Consider the following 23681-nt stretch of genomic DNA (forward strand, 5'->3'; position numbering starts at 1 on the left):
TTAAAATATACATGTGTACCTACCCACATACATACATACATATGGATAAAGAGGGAGCAGTAAGCAGAAGGCTGGAGGCGGGAGGGAGGGAGTTAAGGAACCCGAATGATACTTATAGTTAAGAGCAGAGTACTTATGTAATAACTACAGATATCTATATAATCAGAGGAGGAGATAGAGGAAGAGAGGATGGAGAATTTAGTCGCTTATTCGTTTGGGCTTCGATTGAAATTTGTTCGCTACAATACCTGAAAAAATTGCCATGCAAACGCTGACCACACAGATCGTTGATATATATACGCATATATATATTTTTTTTATGTATATATACGTATATATATATTCACATACAATCAAGAAAGTAAACAGATATGAGAATATATGAATATATATATTTTGTATACTTATATTTTATTTAAGAAATCATAATATTAGTATCGAAAAGAAATCAAGAATAAATGTGCCAATTGAAATGTTAAACGCAGAAATGAAGAAGACGAAGAAGAAGAAGAAGAAGAACAAACGAAGATTGTTAAACGCCAAAAGTTCCATACGACATTTTGCCACGTGCAAAAGTTAATTTCGAGAGCCGACCTGTTATACACATACATACATGGATACATATTTAAAAGCCAGTGTCTTAAACAAATATTGTAATTTTGTCTCCTTTAATTTAGTTAATGCGACGATTAAAAACAAAAAAATATTAATTAAAAAAAATATATAAATATATATATACCGATATGAATAAAGCAAACAAACAAAAAAACTCTTCCGAATAATTGGATTTAAACATTTTTAGGGATTTTTTTAAATGGAGCAAGTAAAAGTCGTTTCATTAAGAATCACTAATTTATAAAGGAGCTTAAATTTGAAAGGGTTTCCGAATTGAAACTCAAATTAAATATTTTCCTGCTTGAGAACTGAACTGTTTTATTTCTAGTTAAGCGATATATTTGTCTCCTATCTTATATTATCAATGTAAAAATATGCAAAATTTGATATATGCCATGCGAAAAATCAGCCTTTGGATGAAATTCAGACCATTCATTGTCTTTCAGCTGGAAGAGACTAAACAAGAGGTTACGTGCACTACAGAAGTTTTAATTTACATTTTTAGGGTCTATCTAGAACAAATATTCAATTTTTATATTTTGGTAATTTAAGTGTTAAAGAGTATATATACTCTATATTTCATTTCAGCTTAAGATAACTTTTCTGCTCGTAAGTAAGTATACTAATGAATATAAGCAATATCTATCTAATCCATATTATTAAGATTTCTGAAAACACAAAATTAAATCAGTTCAACTCTTGACTTTCAGCATAGAATTTCATATAAAAATATTATTTTCCGAAATATAAAAACTAAAAATACAAATATAATAATTCATAAATCTCCCCTCATTTTGATTCACAAATCAAACAAAATTTAATTTAATTTCTGTATACTTTGGTTTTTAATAAATAAATCGTTTGTCTTTACAGAGAAGCAAAATGCACGATTAACAATTACTTATTCATATTGGAGACAAATGGGAGACAGAAATGCAATTTCAGCTTATCCTTGGACACTTTTGTTGTTCTTTGATTTTATATTTAATAGAAAAAGCGCTGCTTAATACTAAACCTAACTAATGCTTGAGCTGATGGCCCAGAGCCAGTCCCACGGACAGCAGCCATAAGAGCGCGAGCCGGTGCGCACTGCTCTGGCCGGACTTGGAGCTCTCCGGCGTAATGACGTCCAGCGAATGATCGCCCAGCACCACCTTGGTGGCCACGAATATGTTCTGGGGCAGGATCTGGCAGTAGTAGGTGTCGGCATTTTGCGGACTCGCCTTCAGTATGGTCAGATCGTAGTTTCGCGGATTCAGACTGAAGTTGGGCAGCACCACACTGCTGCCGCTGGTGATGATCTTGGAGTCCTGGTACCAGAGTATGACGTTCTCTGCAATGCATATTTCAATTAGCTTCAATTTCAGTCGATTGACCTGAATTCACATACCTTTTGTGATGTTCTCATCACACTTCAGCACAACATCCTCGCCCAGTATGCCCCGCTGGGTCAGAGTCCTGTTGCGGAATCCTGTTTCGCTGGTCTTGACAACACCTGTGGGCTTTGTCTGTGGACTGGGCGCACTCAACTCATCTGTGTCGTAATCGTAATCGTCATTCAGCATCATATCATCGCTGTCCGCATTTGAGGGGTAGCCTAGAAGTGCAAAAGACAATTATTGAAACATTAATTATTATTTGAAAAAGCTTCATAAAATATATCATTCAAATGTGTCTGGGTCTGTCATTAAAAATCGGAACACTAAAGATTGGACTTTATAGCCAGACCGCAGGCGACATCACACACAAAAGCGTGGGTGGCTCAACCTTGAATTTGGAATTCTTTTACGATCTGATTATCTGAAGTTTTACGAGCGCATCTCGAAACTATGGGGAATATTCAAAATAACAAAAATTATTACTATTTGGTAAAACAATAGGGCCATAAAAACAGCCATGAAATGAAAAGAAACAAAAGCCAAACAAAACTCGCGTTGGCCGCAGCTATAACTGGACCTGGTCCATTATGACCCACATTTCCTGGTGGCTAATCACTTGAACGTTTCAATTAAATTGAAATTCAAACCGGGAAGTTTTTGTTTTGCCAATGCATTAGGGGCACTCATCAGGCGGTGCTGATGTTGATGTTTGTTTTATAGCTTATATACAGTTTTCAATAGAGCAATATGCGATGTGGATGTGAATAGAGATGGAGATGCAGATGGGCGAGATAGGTAAATATACAGATACGGAAGCGGATATGATAAGAGAGGGAGACTGAGATATGTTTATAGCGATATGTAAATGTAGACACACAGATACAGATACAGATACAGATACAGATACAGATACAGATACAGATTCAGATTCAGATTCAGATTCAGATACAGATACAGATACATATACAGACACAGATACAGATACAGATACAGATACAGATACAGATACAGATACAGATACAGATACAGATACATATACAGACACAGATACAGATACAGATACAGATACAGATACAGATACAGATACAGATTCAGATACAGATACAGATACAGATACAGATACAGATACAGATACAGATACAGATACAGATACAGATACAGATACAGATACAGATACAGATACAGATACAGATACAGATACAGATACAGATACAGATACAGATACAGATACAGATACAGATACAGATACAGATACAGATACAGATACAGATACAGATACAGATACAGATACAGATACAGATACAGATACAGATACAGATACAGATACAGATACAGATACAGATACAGATACAGATACAGATACAGATACAGATACAGATACAGATACAGATACAGATACAGATACAGATACAGATACAGATACAGATACAGATACAAATACAAATGCGGATACAGATACACTTTCTGATATATTCAGATACATATTTATATGTAAATATAGATATATTTCGATATATTCAGATATATGCAGATGCAGATATATAAATAGATGCATAAGTGCAGAAGCAGATGCAACTGCAGCCGCACAGATGTAGCTGCATTACAGATACTAATGCAATTACAGACATATTCAGACACAGATACACACACACACTTGTACATATTTAGCCGCAGACGCAGCAGCAATGATGCAGTTGCAGATCCCAGCGCAGCTGCGCACGGTCGAGTTAAGCCAATTCGCATATTTTTGCTCGCATTTCACATTTTCAGATATTCATTGCTTCCTTTATATCGCTCATATAAATACTCACACTGTCTGTGTGTTGGTGTTTACATGTGTGTGTGTGTGTATATATTTTGTCAAAGTCGAATGGAAAAACATTTCACGGAAATGGGGTCAACTGAAACTCGGGTGCTCGCACACAAAAAATTAAAATAAGCGAATGGAAAGAGAAAACACTGCGCCAGCCGACAACAACTACAACAACAACAACAACAGCAACCCCAACCCCCACCCCCACCCTAAACCGAGCATAGCCCGTGTCGGTCGGCCGATCGCCGCACCCACATGTGTGCATGCGGCCAACACATTGGTGGCATGGCTTATGCGGACAGTAGCTGTAGCTGCTGCCACTGTCACTGCTGGCTGGCTGTCTGGCGTCGCAGTCGACGTCGGCGTCACTTTGTGCTACTTTGTTTTAGTGGTGTCGACAGTGGACACAAAATCGAATAGCATTTCACAACAATGTCCATTTTCACTCTGACAACTGCAGTGCATGGCCAGACACACACACACACACACACACGCACCCGCACACACTCATATATATCACACCCTCGCTCCTCGAGGCAGACAAAGCGTCGGGAGTAAAATTGGAAGAGGGAAACATTTGGACGATTGTGAAAAAGTTTAAATTTACATTCGTATTTCGCTGCTGCCATTTCTCTCTCTCTCCCTCTCTCTCCCTCTCTCTCTCTCTCTCTGTTTCAGCTACTGACTGCATTATGCCTGTTGGTTTTTCTTTTATTGTTTTCTTTATTGTATTATTCTTTGCCCACACACACACACACACACACACACACGCACACACACTTTATTATAGCCAGTTTTGTCGCCGTCGCTGCTGCTGCTCAGCGTTGCGTGTTGAAATTGTTAGTTGTCATATAGATCGGACACTCGCATAATAACAAACAACTGATAAAGTTGCTGCAGAAAGGCACGACTAGCAGAATACCCTATAAAATTGATGCAACTTAGTAGAAACGAACAATATACAAATAAATATAATATTTCATATTTCATTTAGTAAAACAGTTTTCTTAAGCACATCATACCCGATTTAAACCTATTACAGGGTATTTGCACGCTTATGGACTTGGGTTTTAGTAACTTAATTCATAGCGGATACGCCGACAGCCAAGTGTAGTTGACTGAACTTGCTTGAGTTTGGCGCCCGCCCCCAACTTTGAAATGAATTGAAAATTTTGAAGGCACATTTCACTTGGACGGTAATTTCCTCTATATAATAAAGAAAGAGCATACGCATTGACCCCATCGACTTCGCTCTGTCGTAAATTTCGTGCCATTAACAACCCAAGTAACAATAATAAGAAATTCTTCTCGCTTCCCAGAAAAACGCCAATGAACCGGGAACACAATGGCCGCTGCAGACTGCTGTTGATATATGCCGCAGCCAGGGGGCAGTTGCTGGCTTTACTCTTTCGGCAAGCGCTGAAACATGTGCCATGTGCCATTTGCATTATAATGCAGCACAGAATATATATTATTTATTTATGCAAAGAAAAAAGAGTTAAAAGTGAAGGCAAAACTTTTTTGCTATGCGAAAAAAAAAAACAAATATTGTTAGTGGATATTCAGGAATTTACAAACAGAAATTTTACCTATATCAATCAAATTTAAGAAAAATTAAAAAAATTAAGTGTAAGAAAAATCTACAAAAATTTTAAATATGTTGTAGGTAGATTCTTCTTTATAAATGTTTCAAGTTAAAATAGTAAAAGAAATTGTTTTTGCTTCTCTACTAAAAATTTATAAATAAATCTTTGCTCATGTCAATCACATTCTTTAAAAATGTAGAGCATTAAAAAACGCATTAAAAAAGACTACAAAAATTTAAAATATTTAGAAAATGATTGCTACAGTAAATATTGAAAAAATTGTTTTGCTTTTATATGAGGAATTTTTAATAAATTTTATATAATATATATTTTACATTTTTCAATATTAATAAATGTAGAGCAATTAAAAAATAGCATTCAACAGTATTATATAATTTTAAATATAAATATAATAGATAAGAAATTTAGTTGCATTTTTTTCTGCATTTTTTTTATTTATTAAAATTGTAGGAAAAAGAAAAAAAAAAACTCTTTTAATGTTCCAGATTTCTATTGCAGGAAATTTATTCCCATGGGACTGAATAGTTTTTGTTTATTATTTTTTTTTATATTTTGTTGTTCATGCTCTTGGTGTTTAAGATAACAATTGTGAGTTGATCTTGTTTTTTTTTTCTGTAGCTTTGTTTCTATTTATGTTTTTATTTTTTTCCTGGCTTTAATTGGTACTCAGAATTAGGCCAGAAACAATTTATCATAGGCTGAATGATTCTCGAAAAATGTTCGGCTAATAACCCCTAGAGCTGACCCGAATGACGCTGACCAGTGGGTAGCCATAAGCCTGGCGGGCAAAGCCTTTGCGCTGGATTCTGCCAGTCACTGGAATCATCCAAGTGCAGCAGTTTTTACTACCTGATAAGCCGCCCGAGTGCCTCATTTGTGGCCGAGTCTGAGGCCGAGGCCGAGGCCTAAAAGCGCTCAGCGAGCTCTGATCTTTGATCTCCTGTCTGGCAGTTTGTCTGTCTGTCTCGTAGTGTTGTTTCAGGTTTTCCAACAGCCAGCCCCTACGTGACTGACCCTGATGGTGCGCAGTCCCGACTCGGGCTCGGGTCCAGGTTGGCCAACTGGCGAGTGCGTTATACGAGCCGAAAATTATGCTGTTTGTGTGGCGGATGGATGGTGGCAGATAGAGACATGAAGCGAAGCGGATAATGATAATGGCATTCTGGTTCTTTGAAAGCGATCAGGTTACGGCCCGAGGGACCAACAGACAGACAGCCAGACAGACAGTCAAACAGAGACTCTGCCTCTCTCTCTCTACAGCCAAGCAGCTCTACCTACGCACTGGCCCAACTCGACGGCAGATGTGCAGCAAATTCACAGAACAAACACCCATTGACAAATAACCCACACAGTTGCAGGCGAAATGCGGCATTAGAAATTCGCATTCACAATTCACATTCACAATTTACAATTCGAGTTGAAAGGCCGCGTGTCGTGTGCCCAGTCAAGGGGATTGAGTCGACAGATGTTTGTCGAGCGCATTTGCTGGGCAATTATTGAAAGCTGTTCGAATCGAATCGAATAAAATGCAAATCAATGTGCTTCAGAATTTATGGGACATGGCTGAGCGTGTTGTCCCATAATCGATATTCAATTGCAGGCGATCAAGTGGCTAAGGCAATAGAAATGAAAGTATGTACGATACGAAACCCGATGCACTTACAATTGGGAGTTGCAGCCAAATATAGACGAAGTACATTGATTTCACTTAGCCGGCCGAGCAGTTACATTTGATAGGCGCTTGTGCGTGCCTCGCCAGAGTTATTATCAGAGCCAGAGAGCGCCTCTCAAACATTTCTGGCACATACAGGGGGGGAGAACATGGACAGCGTTTCCCGTTGCCCAAAGTGCACGTGTTGGCACTTATGAGGCGGGGCGAGCTCCGAGCTGCGGCCTCGCCAAGTGCTCAGATGCGGGCACATAGCCAAAAAAAAAAAGAACCATAGCTATATATATACATATGTTATTTATATGTATACATATATGTATGTATGTCCATGTGCATATACATATATGTACATCATGTATGTACTTTAAGATCCAATAGGTCAACAATAGAAGCTAGCACAATCCAAGTCCAAGTCCAGCTACGAGCCGAAGACGCACGCCCGCCGCATACTAAAAAGCGCTTCCCATTGAGAGGGGGGCGGGGCAGGGCAGGGCTTGGCTTGGCTTGGCCTAGGGCTCGTGTTCCATTCAAGTGGCTGCGGCGGTGACTGCGACTGTAGCTGTGGCATGTAATTAATATGCGGCACTCCTTTTCCAGCACCGCCAACTATTTAGCGCAAAAGGCAACAGCAATTCTATTTCTTCTTCTCTTTCTTTTTCATTTTAATTCATTGCGCCTCTTTCTGTGGCCAGTTCTCTTGTATTATTTATTGCTTCGCCTCGGCCATTCCCTTTCATGTGCGCCACCTAATGGCGCGATGTCCCCACAGCCATCCATAATCCAGCCTCGCCATATCGAATTCCCATGCAGCTCAAATCATATTTTATGAAAGTGGTTTCCAAAACATCAAATATTCATTTATTTGCACATTTTGTAGGCATTGAAATATTTTCAAAATTTGAAAAAACAATATGTATATATGTATGTATTTATACAGTTATATATGTATAATAGTATTGAGATCTGCTGCAGTCTATTGTTTAAGTTCTCATTGAATATTCGTTATCTTTTTTAAAGTTATATATATATTATAAATGTTATACAAAATATATGAATATATATATTTAAAAATTATTCTATTATTATGTACATGACAAATACAAAAAAAAAGTTATATATTTTAAATAAATGCACTAAAAATATTTAAATTAAATTTCTATAAATATTTTGCCATAAAAATTATATATATTCTATATTATTTCAATTCAAAAAAAAAAAAAAAAAAAAAAAAGATTTAAAGAATATTTATGTATATAAACTATTTTAATACATAATATTATAATATATAATTTCTAGCAATTTTAGACTTGAGTTAAAGCTATGTTAGCCATAAGCAAAGCTAAGCTAAGACTCTTCTCAATTGCATAATTTTAAATATAAATTTTAATTATTAAAAAAATTCGCTAAAATAATAATTATAATATAAATGAAATCTATTATAATAAATATAATATAAAATCAAAATGATTATGTTGATTATTGTTTAATATTCAATTTTATTTAATATATATTAGAATTATGATTTTAGCAAATTTTTTAACTAATAAATTTCTAATAAAAATATCAATTATTTTAAAAATTCCGTCTGCATTCTCGATAATAATTTCTCCCAAAATGCTGGTTCAAGGAACTTTGAACGATTCATAAATGTTTGTTTGATTCAATTAAGGCATATTAATGAAAATCGAAAGCTCAGCGCAAAATGTGTATAAAAAGGAAGATCAATCAAACAAGTTTTCTATTAGAATACAATAGAACACGAAATTTGTCTGTAGACGAAGCTAAACTCTTTGGCTTTTGTTGCTGCAGCTGAATCATCATCATCAACATGATGATCATGATCAACAAGAGCATCATTGTGTGATCAAACCGATTAATTTTTATGTTTTAATGTGGCACAATTTATACATCTATATAGAAGGTTGAGAGAGTACATAAGAGTAAGAGTTATTGTATGAGTGCTTATATACTCAAGCAGCACTCATTGAATGCAGCATGCCACAAGCACACACACAAATAATAATAATAATACCCGCCTCTGACTGCTGTTGCCCCAGTTGAGTGCACACACACACACACACACACATACATACACATACTTGTGCCGACTCGAACCGAAGTCGAACCCTGCCTCTATCTCAAGCCGATCCGCACCCGCAGCAGCAGCAGCAGCCGCAACAGGAGCAGGGGCGGCGGCGGGTGGCATGCAACAGTGGCAGCATGAGCCGCCAATTCGCCAGCTCAGTTCAGTAAATTGATTCTTTAATTGTCAAGAATTGGTTACGAGTTTGTTTAACTCGCTTTGCTGCTTTTGCCTTTTGCTTGTGCGGCTTGTTGCCTCTCCTCCACCTCCGCCTCCTCCTCCTCCTCCTCCTCCTCCTGCTCGTGCAACCCATGCCACAGTGCCCCCATCTGAGGCATGACAGCCAACAGAGAATGAGCAATGCGCATGAATCGAGCGGCTTACATGAAGCACTCGTATCTGCATTCGTATCTGCGGTCGTATCTACTGCATCTACTCTATAGGCATATGGCTGTCTATGGCTGTCTCGAGACGAGGCATGAGTCAGAGATTCCAAAATAAATATGTATGCAAATACCAGAGGAATTATGCAAAAGACAGACCGAGCCCCTTGTCGTGATCGACCGAGAGGCGACTGTCGAGCGATTCTCAGATTCGCAGTCGTGAAACTCAATGCTCCGCGAGAAAAAGAGCAAAGAGCAAAGAGTGATGAGAAACAAGAAAGAAGAAGGGAGAAAGAAGAAAGAAGGTAAAGGTAAACGTAGACAAGACAAACCAGAGCGATTCTGATGATCCTCATTTGGCTTATTTACCCGTGTCAGGGCGATGGAATTTGAGCCCAATATTATAATGCGCCGATATTGATGGCCATTTCATAGGCAGCCTTTGAGCTGGGGCTGAAATACTTTTTAGGAGATTCGCAAAGGCTGCCAAGCAAAGGCAGCTCACCCTCGGCAATCCAATCAAACTGATAGCAATCGCATTGTTTATGGCCAAAGGGGTTAGCCTAGGGGCTACAGGGAGGAGCAGAGGATCTTTCTCTCTCTCTCTCTTTGTTCGAAAAACACACATTCTCACGCTGCTGCGACACGCTTGCCTAACTAAAAAAAAAAATCGAAACAAGGAGCTGCGGTATATCGCCCTCTGCCCTACCCTGTTTACCTGGTTACTGTTGCTAACATCCTCATTCATTGTGCTTCCTGTTGATGTTGTTGTTTTTGTTGTGTTGTCGCCTATTAGGCATCTATGGAATAATTAACAGCGTAACCGATATGCGAATGAATGGCACACACTCACATTCACACTCACACTCACACACACACCCCGTCGCGCTGCCATTCAAAATTGGCATACTCACTTCCGATTGAATGAGTGCCTGCATCTATATATATGTATATATACTATATAGTGTATGTAATCGAGGGAGTGCTGGCGCTGCAGTCGCTTTATTGATCGTGATAAATAACTGCATTAATGTGACAGCTTTCGCCTATAAATTATAGATTTTACAGTTTGCATTCAACTAGCAAAAAGAAGAAAAAAAAAACAGGTAATATTTATCTATTCACTTAATGTGCACTATGATTGAGCAATAGCTGGAACGAGTTTCGCTTGCTTTTAAATGCCAAGAGTTTTCAACACAAATGATAAATGATAAAGTTTCTTAGGAAATCTCTGATGTTTTGTAGATCTTTTTTGGGCATTCCCCAGAGTGAATCAGTTGTCATCACCGCAAAAGAATGTGATTGAAATATATAAAAATAGAAAATTCAAATTTCTTCTGCACAAGAGCAGGATCCATATAAATCTATTTTAAGCACCGCCCTCTAATCCTCCGGGCACGAGTGTGAATCACAGCAAATTGTTCTCAAAGTATTTCGTCAATCTTTTAATGCCGCGCAAAGTTCAGCGCATTTGACTTGTAGAATACTCTTTATATAGGTCAAAAATTGTTCAATAAATTCCAAAAGACTCACACACACACACACAGAGAGACAATCATTAGTATTTAGTTGAATCTGATCAAGTCAGTTCAAAGGGTCTCCACACACAGAGATTAGATTATGCGCTTACAATTGCAACAGATTTCCGCTGCACTAAAACTTGGATTATGTATATATGTATATAGCGTATATGTATGTATATAGTAGGCTCTACCAAAAACTTACCCAGGGCAGATCGGGCGATCAGTAACACTGCCAGCAGCAGCAGCAGTTGATTTTTTTGGACTGTTCCCGACACCATTTTCGTAGTTCTCTCTTAACTGCTCGACACTCGAAAGTAATATGATAATGGAGATTGGGGAATATATTCTGGCAACGTTCTTAAACTGTGTCACACGTCTTCGTCTTCGTCTTGACTGTTGCTTGTTTATTATTCTTGTGATTTCCCACAAAATCACACAAATTATTGCCGAGTAATTAATTATTGAAGTTGATTTCGTTGCCGTTCAATGTCCCAATTTTCAGCCTACATATTCAGCACTTTTCCACAAAAGAAGCGTAATTACTCTGCTTTGTAGTTATTTATTTATTCTCTTCTTCTTTCTTTCTTTATTTTTTGTTATTTTAGTATTTTGATTTCTGGCTCCGTTCACACTTCACTCAATCCGGCACAGATAAACGAACTTCACCAGAAACTTTCTGTGTTCACAGTTAATCCAGGGGAAGAGTTCCAGCCGATAACGTTCCGATCTGCGTCTACGCACAAAAGTTGACTGCACGAACTCGCCTCTGTCGCATTGTCGGCGAGGCGCGAATTTATGAATTTAACTTTTCCAATTCGTTCGGCTTTCGGCTATTGACTGTTCGGCTTTCGGCTCTCGTCTGTTCGGCTCACTGGGATTCACTGCACTGTTCGCCGCAAGAGCGCTGAAACGAATGCCGTTTGTCGCATAGTTGTTGGCCCCAGCGTTGTGCTGGTGGTTGAAGAGAGAGCGAGGCAAAGGCAGAGGCAGTGCACAATGTCAGAGAGTTTGGCTAAAGAGAGCCGAAACTATATTTAAAGAGAAATATGCTTTGGCTTCCCCTTTGGCGCTAATGGCTGTTATTCCATTACAGATTCAAATTGCAATTGATGAAGCATAGTTTAATTTTAAATATTTTTTTATTATTTTATTTACACAATTCTTTTAAATATAAGTAAATAATCAATACTTAATTTTTTATTTTAACATTTTAACATTAGAATATTTTAGTATATAATTTATCGATATAATATAAAATAAGTACTACAATAATATTGTTTCAATTTATATTTCGTATATTGTATATAGTATAAATATTTTCATATAGAAATTATTAATATAAAATTTGTGGAAATATTTGTTTAAATATTATTTAATTTTTTATTTGAATTTTTACATTTTTCTTATGATGTCAGAACTTTTGAACCAAGTTTCCTGACATGTTCTCAATCCAAGCATGTGATTGACGTGTTATTTAATCTAAAATCTAAATTATTCATTCGATGCATCGTTAATCGTTTCAAGTCATTAAAAATTATTTACTTACAGATGATTATTTTGTAAGCGAGCCAGGCAGTTGTTTTCAGCATATACTATTAGCTTCTGGTTTACTCAATTGCGGAAATGCCAGGCAAAAATACCTCAAGTAATCAGCTAATGGAATGTCTACAATATATGGAAACGTTTTCAAAATAATAATCATAGGAAAATCGAATTTACAAGTGCTCTCAGCTGGTTTCCTGATTGATTTTAGATTTTACTGTTGATAGCTTGCTTGAGACACGAAAAGAAAAACTGTACTTAGATTAGCTTTAATAAATTAACAAATTTATGATATATACACCTTTGGAAAGTGAAGAGAGTATATTGGTGTTATGTTATATCCGTATATATATAATAGTATATTTATTATTTATAAGGATTTTTATGATTTAGCAAGGGAAAAATCTATTGAAATCTGAAGTTTCCTTTACCTTCTATCGTCTCTCCATTTTCTAATTTCTATTTCCTTCTACTACTATCTACTATATATCTCCACTGATTGAAGATGGGAAATTCAAGTAGTTAATTAAACAAACCCAAGTTATTTATGCTAATTAATGCATGTAACTCACATTTATGTATTTTAAATGTAACATTTAGCGGTAAGGAATCCCTTGCTCAGAATACAGGCAAAACATATGTGAAACATACATATCTGACACATTTAAACAAATATGTTAACACTATATATACATACACATACAAATATGCTGACATATATGGTATACACATACATATACATATATACACTGTATGTAGGTTAACTGAAAGGCAATCGGTTGGCAATTAATTTGGTATTCGGCTCGCAAAATGGCATGCAAAAGGAAATGTAATTATATCATGTTTATCTGCTTAAGGCATTCCTGTGCCAAATACTTTCGCATTTATTGGGCATTGCAAATTTTCGTAGCGAGCAATTTGCTGGTGTTTTCCATTTAAATATGTTCTACATGCTGCAGTTTCTCAGAAGAGACGCAAAAGACGAGCTGCAGCCGCACTGCGATGCATTTCGTGCTGCATGAGCTGCACTGATGCAGTCTCCAGTTGCAGTTCGCTTAATGAAATTGCAACGTTCCCAGCAAAATGTTTTGTATGGGAAGCCGGACGATTGGCAAACGTTGCTGTGATTTACTCCAGCATCAGTCCGAGAGGCTGACTGGGGGAGCAGATGCAGTCACATATACATTTGTATATGATTGCTCGTGTGGGCAGACAGTCTCTGCAATAACTGTATGAGAAGACACATGTAACATGCAATGCAACATTTGCTGATATCTTGTCGAGTTGAAACGAGACAAACAAACAATTAAAATTAATCTACGACCATAAAACAAAGTGCGTATTGTGCGCGAGTATCTCGCGGATGCATTATGCATCTCTATCTATGTGTGTGCGAGTGTGTGTGTGTGTGCACATTCATCTTGTTGTTTGTGTTGCCTTATGTTGGGGACTGTTGTTGGGCTGCCTGGTTGCCAAGTTTTGTAAACATCCGCAAAATCTCCAGATTTGGGGGCAGCAGCATCTGAGATTTTCATCTTTTTTTTGTTTTTCATCTCCAACTGCACATGTTCGCGCCTGCAGCTAAGCTGAGCAAAGCAATGCGAGGATATTAATCAAATATTTATATTTACACGTAGACAACGCACACATTGTCGCTGGTAGGCAGAGAGATGGAGGCGGGGCAGAGGCTGGGGCAGAGGCTGGGGCAGAGGCAGAGGCAGCTACGGCGGCGGCATTCACCAAATTTTCTGAGAATTTCTTTACAACTTTGAAAACAAATTAATCAAATAAACAACAGCGACAATTCAGATATATGTATGTGTGTGTGTGTGTGTGTTGGTTAAAAGCTGTGCAATGTCTGCATAAAGCAACAATCAAACAAGATCTTTCTAGCTTCTAGCTGTCTCTTATCTCAGTCGCTGCGCAGACTCCACAGCCGCCGGCTAAGAGAGCCGCAACGGACGACAGCAAAGAGAGCGTTAGAAACTATGTATAGTTGGCAACGCGAGTCACACGTACAGTCGAGCAAATGTGGTGTGACCGAGTGTGTGCGTGTGTATTGGTGTGTGTGGGAGTGTGTGTCGGGGGTTGTGTTTAGCTGGTGTTTGTGCAAAAGAGCAGTTCATGATGGATGAAACAGGACCCACGGCCTCAGCAAAAAAGCAACTGAAGTAATTGTTTGGAATTGGAAGTGTCAGCAAATGTGCGAAAGAATTTCAATCTTCCACCGAGCAATATACTCACTCCACATATGTAAACATACACTGACAACAATGGGAAGAGAGAACGAATTCAAAACAACTTATGGAGCATTGTCAGAGATAACAATAACAAAGACAAAATTGAGGAATAGAAAAATAATAATAATTAAAATATTAGATAAATTTAATATATTAAAAATAATATATTAAGTAAAAAATATATATTGATAGTTAAATAAATTTTAATATGTATAATATATAAAAAAATAAATACTGAATTTATTTAATTAACTCTATATATATATAGTTTTAGTAATAATAAAATAAAAATATTAAAGATTATTTAAATTTAGCATAGAAACATGTAAATAAGTATAAGAATAATAAATAAAAAAAACAACAATAATCAGATGAACAAAAATTTGTTTGTAAAATATATAAACATAAATAATGATAGGATTTTAATTTCATATTTATTTGTTTTTTCTTTTTTTTTTTCAAGTTTAATAATATATTTTTATTATTTTTTTTAATTTATTTAAAGTATATATTTCACGTCTGCTGCCTTCACAGTGTATTCCATATTGCACTGACCTAGGCATCGTAACGTTCCTGCACACATAGCATACAATATGCATACACATACACACACATATACACATACATACCCATACACATACGTATTGTCATGTGAACACCCTCGATAAGTCAACAGCTTTACGGCATTTAGGCCAGGGGCTGCCTGCTATTCTGTGGAGTTACATTTTGTGGTCGCATTCGCGCATGGGCATGCGATGCATACCAAATGCCAAACTCCACTTGAGCGACATCTCCATATACATATGTATGCCATTGAGTCCTGTGTGGCGCGCTCTGCTCGCCCAGTAAATTTCCAATTGGGCAGCAAAGTTTGCCGCTGCTGTGAGTCATCGGCCATCATCATTCGCGTTCGCGTTTGCGTTCGCATTCGCATTCGCATAGTTTTCGTTTTTATTTCCTTTTTTTATGCTGCAGTCGTCCTACACGATTCGTGGTGTGCTCTTCTTATTCTCTGCGAGAAGCGACGCGAAACGGCGCGACGCCACGAGCAAAGCGGCCAAACAACCAAAGCAACCCACGCAAAAGTTCAGTTTCTCAGTGTCGCTCAGTGTGAACGGGTTTCTCCGGGTCTGGTTAAAGCCAAATAAAAACAAATAACCGAAGAAAAAGAACTATATATATCGTAGAGCAAAGTGATAAGGATTTCCAGCTCAACTGCAGTCGAGTTACAATAAAAAATATAATCATAATAAAATGTGGCGAATGACGCATCTCCTGCTGCTGGCACTCAGCCTTGGATCTCTGTGGATGTCAGGTACAAATCCTGCTGCATTACATTATCCAGTTGGATTCCAATTGGAATCTGTTCAATGTTTTCGAATATAAGTTCTTCGCATTTGCATTCGGTCCATTCACATCACGCACACACAATTATTTATAGCACACTTGGCATTCATAACGACTCACACACACACACATACATGCATACATACATTTGCAATTTGTGCTAAAATCTATGGCATCTGTTTTCATGGAATATTCATCTGATCCATTAGCCTTGTCTCTAGCCATCTTAGCCAATTGAGCGATGCCAACATACTAAGTTTATCAATCATACGCCATGTTGACAGATCTGCCAATTATATAGATATGTAGCATATATACTCATAAGATTTTCCACTTTTCATTGTATTGCATAAAAACTATTCAAAGAATATATATTATGAGCACATATAATATACTTGCCAAGGTTGCCTAGCTCGATTCATTGTTGCCATATGGCGGCATCCACTTTGCATCTCTGTGGATTACAAAATGTTGCTGGGTAAACAATCCTTCAAGTTGTATAAGCACATAGATTATGGCGTGATTAGGCAAAGTGCCTGCAGTATATCCAAAACTGGATGCATAGCACAAAGTGCAAAATGGGAAAATGTGAGAATGCGCGAGGAGGCAACGCTCAAGAAATCGATGGATTAACCCAACCCAACACCACTCAACCCAACCCAACCCAACCCAGCCATCGTCTCTGGTGCATTAGCCTCCCTCTGCGACCTGCTAACTAACATTTTGGTGGCAGCATTTAACGGCCTACGCCAATTTGCATACGCTGATTACTTTGCAACTATTTAAATATCCTTAAATGTGCTATAAAATGTTTGCAATGAGCTTGTATGGAATCTGAGTTAAGGAATTTAATGTTTGATATGCTTGGAGTGAAACAGTATAAGGGCTTTACGTGAATGTAAACCAAGCTAGAGTTTTCTTCTAAATACTTCTATATATGCTTATCTGTTAAGGTAATGGGATCGGAAGTTTTTGAAGGTTTTACATTAATTTTAATTATCTTATTTATCTGTCATATAGAGAAATCGAGAGCATAAGAATCAGCTGAGATATTACACCTATTAATTAGCTACAATTTTTTTAATTAACTTGTGATTTCTTTAATACTTTCAAAATTGTAAAATATGTGGACTTACAGATTACTTTTTACTTCTTTAAAACTCTATTAATTTTGTCTTCAAATTCTTATAAAATAATTTTCTTTTAATGAAACTCTATGCTGACTAAATTTTTCAAAAACAAATTTAATTTACTTTTAGTTCTCTTTTTTAGATAAGAGTCAAATTTGCAAATTTAGCTGATTTCGAATAAAGCTTAAACATAATAGCATAACAGAATTTAGCTTGCTTAGAAAACATTTACAGTTAAAGAGCTTGCAAAATTGTTTGGAGTCATGCAAAGTTTAAGAGAGAAAATTTAAGAGAATCAAAAGTTTCACACCAGAAGCAATTGCTCTCTTAATTTTAAAGTTTTTATTAGATTTTTTTATTGCAATTCTTGAAAATATATTCAGAAGCATAATTATATATGCATATATATAAATGTGTGTATATATATATATATATATATTTATGTATATGTCATATAATAATAATAGAATATTGAATGGAATATTTCGCCGAGTCTGTTTACAAGCTCTAAACTATTCGCATATTAATGAATGCAAATGTCGAGTTATTCATTTCTATTCACATCCAGTTAACTATTCACAATATGGCAATAGATCCATCTATAAGAGAATCTAACTTATCGACAATAGAGTCACGTCTAGACGTACATATATTTAGCAATAGAGAATTTCCTTGTAAACCGCGCAAATCATCTATGGGAATCGCGTCTTGTGGCCGACCGAAGCGATGACAAATTGATGAAATTCGGAAGACGGCGCGTGTAGTGCGCACCACCATCGAGCCAGCGAACCAGCGAACCACCGAGCACCACTGACTCGGCACCACCGTGCTGATGAGCTGTACGCACTTGTGTGGCTAACCGCAAATGGACAAATTAGTGTCACAGCACACACTCATCCATGGAGTGGACAGTGGGAGAGGGGACAATGAGCACATTGAATAAAAATATCAACATGATTAAAGTGACTTTGAATAATCAAGCGGCTAAATGAATACGGGGAAATGAGTGCATGAATGGGTGAATGAATTGAGTTCTTTTTTATTTTTTAATTATTATTAATATGTAAACATCATTGACAGTTGAGCTGCTAATGAAGGCTTGAGAATTTTGTTGCAGCTTTGACCTTGATCCTTTTTGTAAGACGAATAATAGATAAAGTGAAGTCTCTATAAAGAATAGATAGGGAGATGTCTCTATAAAGGCGAATAGATAATGAGAAGTCTCCATAGAGACGAATATATAAAGGGAAGTTAATTTCTTTGCTATCTGTTCTGGTTATATCTATATAAAGAAAAGTCTATCAAAGAGAAGTGTGTACAGAGACGAATAGATAAAGATGAGATGAGAAACGAACAGATAAAGGGAAGTTAATTCGTCTCTATATCTCCAGGCTATATCCATATAAAGATAAGTCTATTCGTCTACTTGTCTCTATAAGTGTGTCATACCTAAGCAACAAGTTATAACATGACTTAAATGTTGAAGTTGCTCCAAAATGATATGAAGTAATATGTATATATAGCTGTTGATGATATTCGAGAAAATCTTCATATGTCTTATAAGATGAGCCATGTTTCTCTTTACTTCTTACATATATGTATGTATTCGATCTAAAACAATAAATCTTGAAATGAATTGAATTATCTATAAGCTCACTCCATTATACCCGACATGTTAAGAAAATAAATAATCTCGTAGCTCTCTTTAAAGTTGTTTGCTTATGCATCCGTCTGCAGTTCAAAAAAAAAAAATTTTAATTCAAGTCAGCATAGAATATTAAAGAATTTAATAGAAAACCTAACTTATATTTAATTGATATCATTAAAATTTATTTTTAAATACTAAAATTAAAATACCATTAAAAAATACCTTAAAATTGTTATAATATATCACAGTAGTAGAAACATTTGTTGATTTCAACTTGGATTATAATTGGCATTTCGATTATATTTAAACTGGCTTGCAACTAGCTAAAATGTCAATTACTATTATTTAGTCTTTATAGCTATAAATGCAGCTAGTTGACAGTTCTCTGAGTTTTAATGAAAATCTGTAATTACCGCTGTTGCTTAACTAACAACACTTTGACCTATAATTAAATTTAAGTTTATAATTTCTATTGCTCAACAATTGCGATTGTTTCACTTATCTAATTGCTGCAATTACCGAGTACTTAACATACTTAACAGTTATTATTTCACATAACTACAAGTATTCATGCATCTTGAGCTCAAGTCTCGCACGAAGCTCCTTAGCTTTCTATAGCTGTGACCCAATTTCCGTAGACTCCCACAAGTTGGTGGCTAAGCGTTCGATAAACAGGATAAATAAATTAGCACACGCTGTGGCTGTGGCTGTGGCTGTGGCTGTGGCTTATAGCGGGTATTTGCCAATTTGAGCGACGAACTAAAAGTGCAAATGACGCAAGCGAACCATATTGCGGGAGCCTTGACATAAATCAATATACAAAGCATACCCGTGTTTGAAATCCCGAAAAATGTCTGTCCAGAATGACGAACGGACAAACGGATGGACAAACGGACGCATAGACAATTCCCGCTGAAACATATAATGACCTCGAAGCGCTGACATGGCGTGGCGTGGCACGGCTGGGCATGGCATGTGTAGAAAGACTCGGGAAACTATGGGGACTATGAGCTGTGAAATGGGCGTTGACACGCTGCCAGTGGCCAGAGCTGCGCCCATTTCCTAATGGTTTTATGTTGTTGCCATCGAGTGGGTGGAGCTGGGCGTTTGGGAATCTAAGCTTAGGCCTAGCTAAGCTCGAAAATCTGAAAGAGTTCGTGGAGGGGGGGAGGGGGAGGGATTGTGTCTGCCATAGAGTGGTTTTCAATGCATAATTGGAGCTTAATTACGTCCAGGTGTGCTGTTGACCTTGCCTCGCCCACATTTACTAATCTATGTGTATGTATTTCAGCACACGCTGAGGAGATGTCGAGCGACTATGAGAATGAGAACGAGAATGACTATGGGGAAGATGATTCAGCGCGCTCGCCGGGCAACTTGGCCAAGTCGACGGCGGCTCCACTGGTGCCCTTCTTCAACCAGAAGGCGGGCGTCGTGCACGTCGATGCCAGTGCGAGCAATGTGAAGATCGACTGCCCAGTGAAGAACTACGATGGTATGGATTGATGATTGCAGCCAGTTGAGATGGGTTCGGGCTTTCATGTTCCATTCCATTGCAGCCAAACACCATGTGATTCTCTGGTATCGCGAGGAGACGCTGGTCGTGAACGGCAATCAGTCGGTGATCGACATCTACAAGCTGGACAGCCCCTTCGTACTGCTTGCCCCCCTGGCCAATGCAACGGGCCACAGCTTCCACTGTGAGGTGCTGCCGTCGGGTGTGCGGCGCGACATCTCCGTCAAGCTGGCACCGACGCCACCCAGTCCTCCGCAGCCAAACGCGACGCCGGCTGGCCACAGCTCGGCGCCTCCAGCGCTCAGCTGGCCAACAGCTCTGAAATGTCTCATTCTCAGTATACTTATCCGTGCACATTTCTAAGCCACAACAAAATCCACACACAATTAACTAATGAATGCACCACCGGCACCACCGGCACCACCTTGTACTTTTTCAACTGGCAAAAGGACTTACTGAACAGCGCACAATCAAGGACGAGCTTGTATCCAAAATAGTTCAATCTGAGCAAATCTCTCGCATTAGCCAATGCCTTGGTTCCATTCCCTCTCCCCATCAGGTGGAGCTTGAATGGATTGCTTCTCCACTTAGGTGTTGCTTTATTAATCTAGATTAGCCATAAGAGATTATATATATATATAATCTGTATATATGCGCCTATATACAAGTGTTGAACGAATCTGCTTTATTATATATATATATACACACAAATATATGTGAAATTGCTTATCAATTATAGGATCAATAGCTGCTAGACGAAAAACCACAAAAAGTATATAGAATTTACAATTAACTATGTTATTATTGATCCGATTCAGTTGCCTTAGCTAAGAGTTTGTTGTTTCCCTATCAAAATTCTATAAATATGTTTTATCTGAACTTTTCTTAACAAAGAAATTTAACTTAAGTAACTAGCTTAAAACATAAGATTCCAGCAGTAACAAATAGTTCATAATTTCAATAGATCTTTATTTTATATACAATATATTATTTTTGTTAAAACTGTATTGAAACAAATGCATAAAATGTAATATTTCCAAGTGTCTTAAACCGAATACAAAGAAGAATAAAAATAATAAAAAAATTTTTGAAAATCGAATTGGAGCTCTTCCCATTTTGCAGCAGTGCAATCAATGCAGAAGCCGTTAAAAATAAATAATAATAAAAACTTCAATTTCAGCCTTTCATAATGAGAGTTTCGTGAAAGAAAACCCACCCTTAGAGGGAACACGCTCAGAGTTCCATAGAGTGCATAGTGGAGCGAATAGGGGCGACTGCACAAGTAAACACCCGCCGCGCTTGACAGAGACAGAGTCTGCCTCTCTCCCTCTCTGTCTGTCCTTTACTCTGTCACACAAGCAGCTGCAGTTTGTGGGTAGGAATTCCGCAATGTGCGCAGGACATGCAGGCCATATGGCCTGGCAGGCAGGCAGGCAGGCAGGCAGCCAAGCACAATGGGCCAGGGCAGAGCCAGGGTGGTGGAACCGACGCAAGCCAAGCGCGGCTCAAGAAACACGAAACTTCCTGCGGCAGTCGACAGCGGCACGGCGACCAGGACACAGCTCGAAACAAATCTGTGCGGCACATCAGAGATAAACTACGACTACTTCTAACTGCTTAGGCCAGACTCGCACTCTCTTCAAATGATTCCCAGCACAGAATGCATTGACACAGCTCAGGCTGGCCTTGAGTCTCCCAGCAACATGGGAGTCTGGAGCGAGCAGAGCCACTGCAACCAGCTGCAAACTGCCGCAGAGGTCTATCGTCGCATTTTGGAGCGCATGCAGCGGGAAGCTGGCTGCCAGGACAACAGCAGTGCAGCACATCCATACGAAGAAGTCCTGAAACAAATTTGGATTGCGACTTTTACGGGCCACAACATATACTATAGAGCGTAGCAAGAGCTTGTAATGAAAGATCATAGAGTCTATAGGCTGCTGTATATATCTACATATCAATTAAACAGTCTTTAAGCGTTATAGTATTAAATTTATCCTAAGCTGAACTGAAACCAAATAAACTGTTGTTTTGAAAGATAAGATATTTGTATTTCTTTTTAAGAGTCTTCTGGATTCAGTACATTTGTAAATAATTCATGACTTTTAAGACACATCTAGTAGAAGAAATAATAAAAATTAGTATATTTTAAATTGAAGATGACTTATTAAAAAACAGAGAATATACCTAAATTAAACATTCAACTGCAGAGAAATGAATAACGATTTCTTATTCCTTACATAAACAAAGTTCCATTATTAATAGCTAAGGTTTAATTTAAGTAATTTTCTTTTGTCTGAAGTCTGAGCACAACGATGACAACATAGAGATTGCAGCAGAAAGAATATTTCAATAGGGGTTGCATTTGCAATGAATGTAATGAATCATATATACATGATTTGATTAAGAAATACGAATCGAAGGGAAAGTTGAACAAAGATCCCATGATAAAGCCCATATATGTATGTATAAATATGTGTGTGCATGTGACATTTAGTATGTACATATGTATAAAATAAACATTTAATAGATAGATTCAGCCTAGGGTATGCCTATATCAGCTATTTCAAGATATAATATTTATGAGCTTTTGAGTTTAATTTTTTAATAACTTTTTACAGGTTAAGCAAAACTTAGTTAAAACTGCTATTTTCATTATATTTTTAAAGTTATAAGAAATACATTACTTTGTCATGGTGACTTAACATACTCTTAAAGATACTCTCGGAATCTTTGTTTGATTTGAAGTTATACTAACCTTTACATTTTCCCAAATTTTAAAAACTAAAATAAAAAAATATGCACAACTTCATGTATTTTACATTTTATTTATTGCAATTTCATAATTATTTTCAGAAATATATTTATCAATTTTATTATACATCCATGTACATACCTTAGACATTGAGTTAGCTCGAAACACTGTGGGAATGCCATAGAGAATTATGTGCTAAAAACACAATATTATCTTGGGATTGGCTCATTTCAAGATTTTAATGTGATCGTCTTAGGAAATATCTCCGTCTGTGCTGTAAAGCTAATTTATTGTTCATAATTTACATTCAATGTGGGTTGCTGGTTTTATTATTGTGCTGAGCATATTTATTTATTTGTTAAAATTTTTAAAAATTTATAAATTTTTATATAGTTTCATTTGATCTTATTGTAATATGCGCATATTTTGTTATA

General features: G+C 37.2%; 2 protein-coding genes across 2 annotated transcripts; one reads left to right on the forward strand and one right to left on the reverse strand.

Annotated features, from left to right (window-relative positions):
- Positions 1 to 1436: 1436 nt before the first annotated feature.
- On the reverse strand, positions 1437 to 11967 carry LOC6579720. Its single transcript, XM_002005566.4, has 3 exons — positions 11275 to 11967; positions 2006 to 2212; positions 1437 to 1948 (listed from the first exon to the last, which is right to left on the reverse strand). The coding sequence occupies exons 1-3, from the start codon at positions 11348 to 11350 to the stop codon at positions 1635 to 1637; spliced, it is 597 nt and encodes a 198-aa protein (XP_002005602.2). The 5' UTR covers positions 11351 to 11967; the 3' UTR covers positions 1437 to 1634.
- Positions 11968 to 15849: 3882 nt separating this feature from the next.
- On the forward strand, positions 15850 to 22534 carry LOC6579721. The gene is made up of 3 exons (XM_002005567.4): positions 15850 to 16169; positions 20271 to 20474; positions 20539 to 22534. Exons 1-3 carry the CDS (start codon positions 16109 to 16111, stop codon positions 20856 to 20858), a joined length of 585 nt encoding a protein of 194 aa, XP_002005603.2. The 5' UTR covers positions 15850 to 16108; the 3' UTR covers positions 20859 to 22534.
- Positions 22535 to 23681: the final 1147 nt, after the last annotated feature.

This window comes from Drosophila mojavensis, unplaced genomic scaffold (assembly GCF_018153725.1).
Source record: "Drosophila mojavensis isolate 15081-1352.22 unplaced genomic scaffold, ASM1815372v1 contig_80, whole genome shotgun sequence".
Classification (NCBI taxonomy): domain Eukaryota; kingdom Metazoa; phylum Arthropoda; class Insecta; order Diptera; family Drosophilidae; genus Drosophila; species Drosophila mojavensis.

What these genes read in the sequence shown, in the direction of transcription:
- LOC6579721 (XM_002005567.4), top strand. Translation starts at nt 16,109, where the DNA reads ATGTGGCGAATGACGCATCTCCTGCTGCTGGCACTCAGCCTTGGATCT. An exon ending in TGGATCTCTGTGGATGTCAG is followed by an intron (nt 16,170 to 20,270) that starts GTACAAATCCTG and finishes TATGTATTTCAG; the next exon opens with CACACGCTGAGGAGATGTCG. An exon ending in CCCAGTGAAGAACTACGATG is followed by an intron (nt 20,475 to 20,538) that starts GTATGGATTGAT and finishes ATTCCATTGCAG; the next exon opens with CCAAACACCATGTGATTCTC.
- LOC6579720 (XM_002005566.4), bottom strand. Translation starts at nt 11,350, where the DNA reads ATGGTGTCGGGAACAGTCCAAAAAAATCAACTGCTGCTGCTGCTGGCA. An exon ending in GATCGCCCGATCTGCCCTGG is followed by an intron (nt 2,213 to 11,274) that starts GTAAGTTTTTGG and finishes TTGCACTTCTAG; the next exon opens with GCTACCCCTCAAATGCGGAC. An exon ending in TGATGAGAACATCACAAAAG is followed by an intron (nt 1,949 to 2,005) that starts GTATGTGAATTC and finishes TATGCATTGCAG; the next exon opens with AGAACGTCATACTCTGGTAC.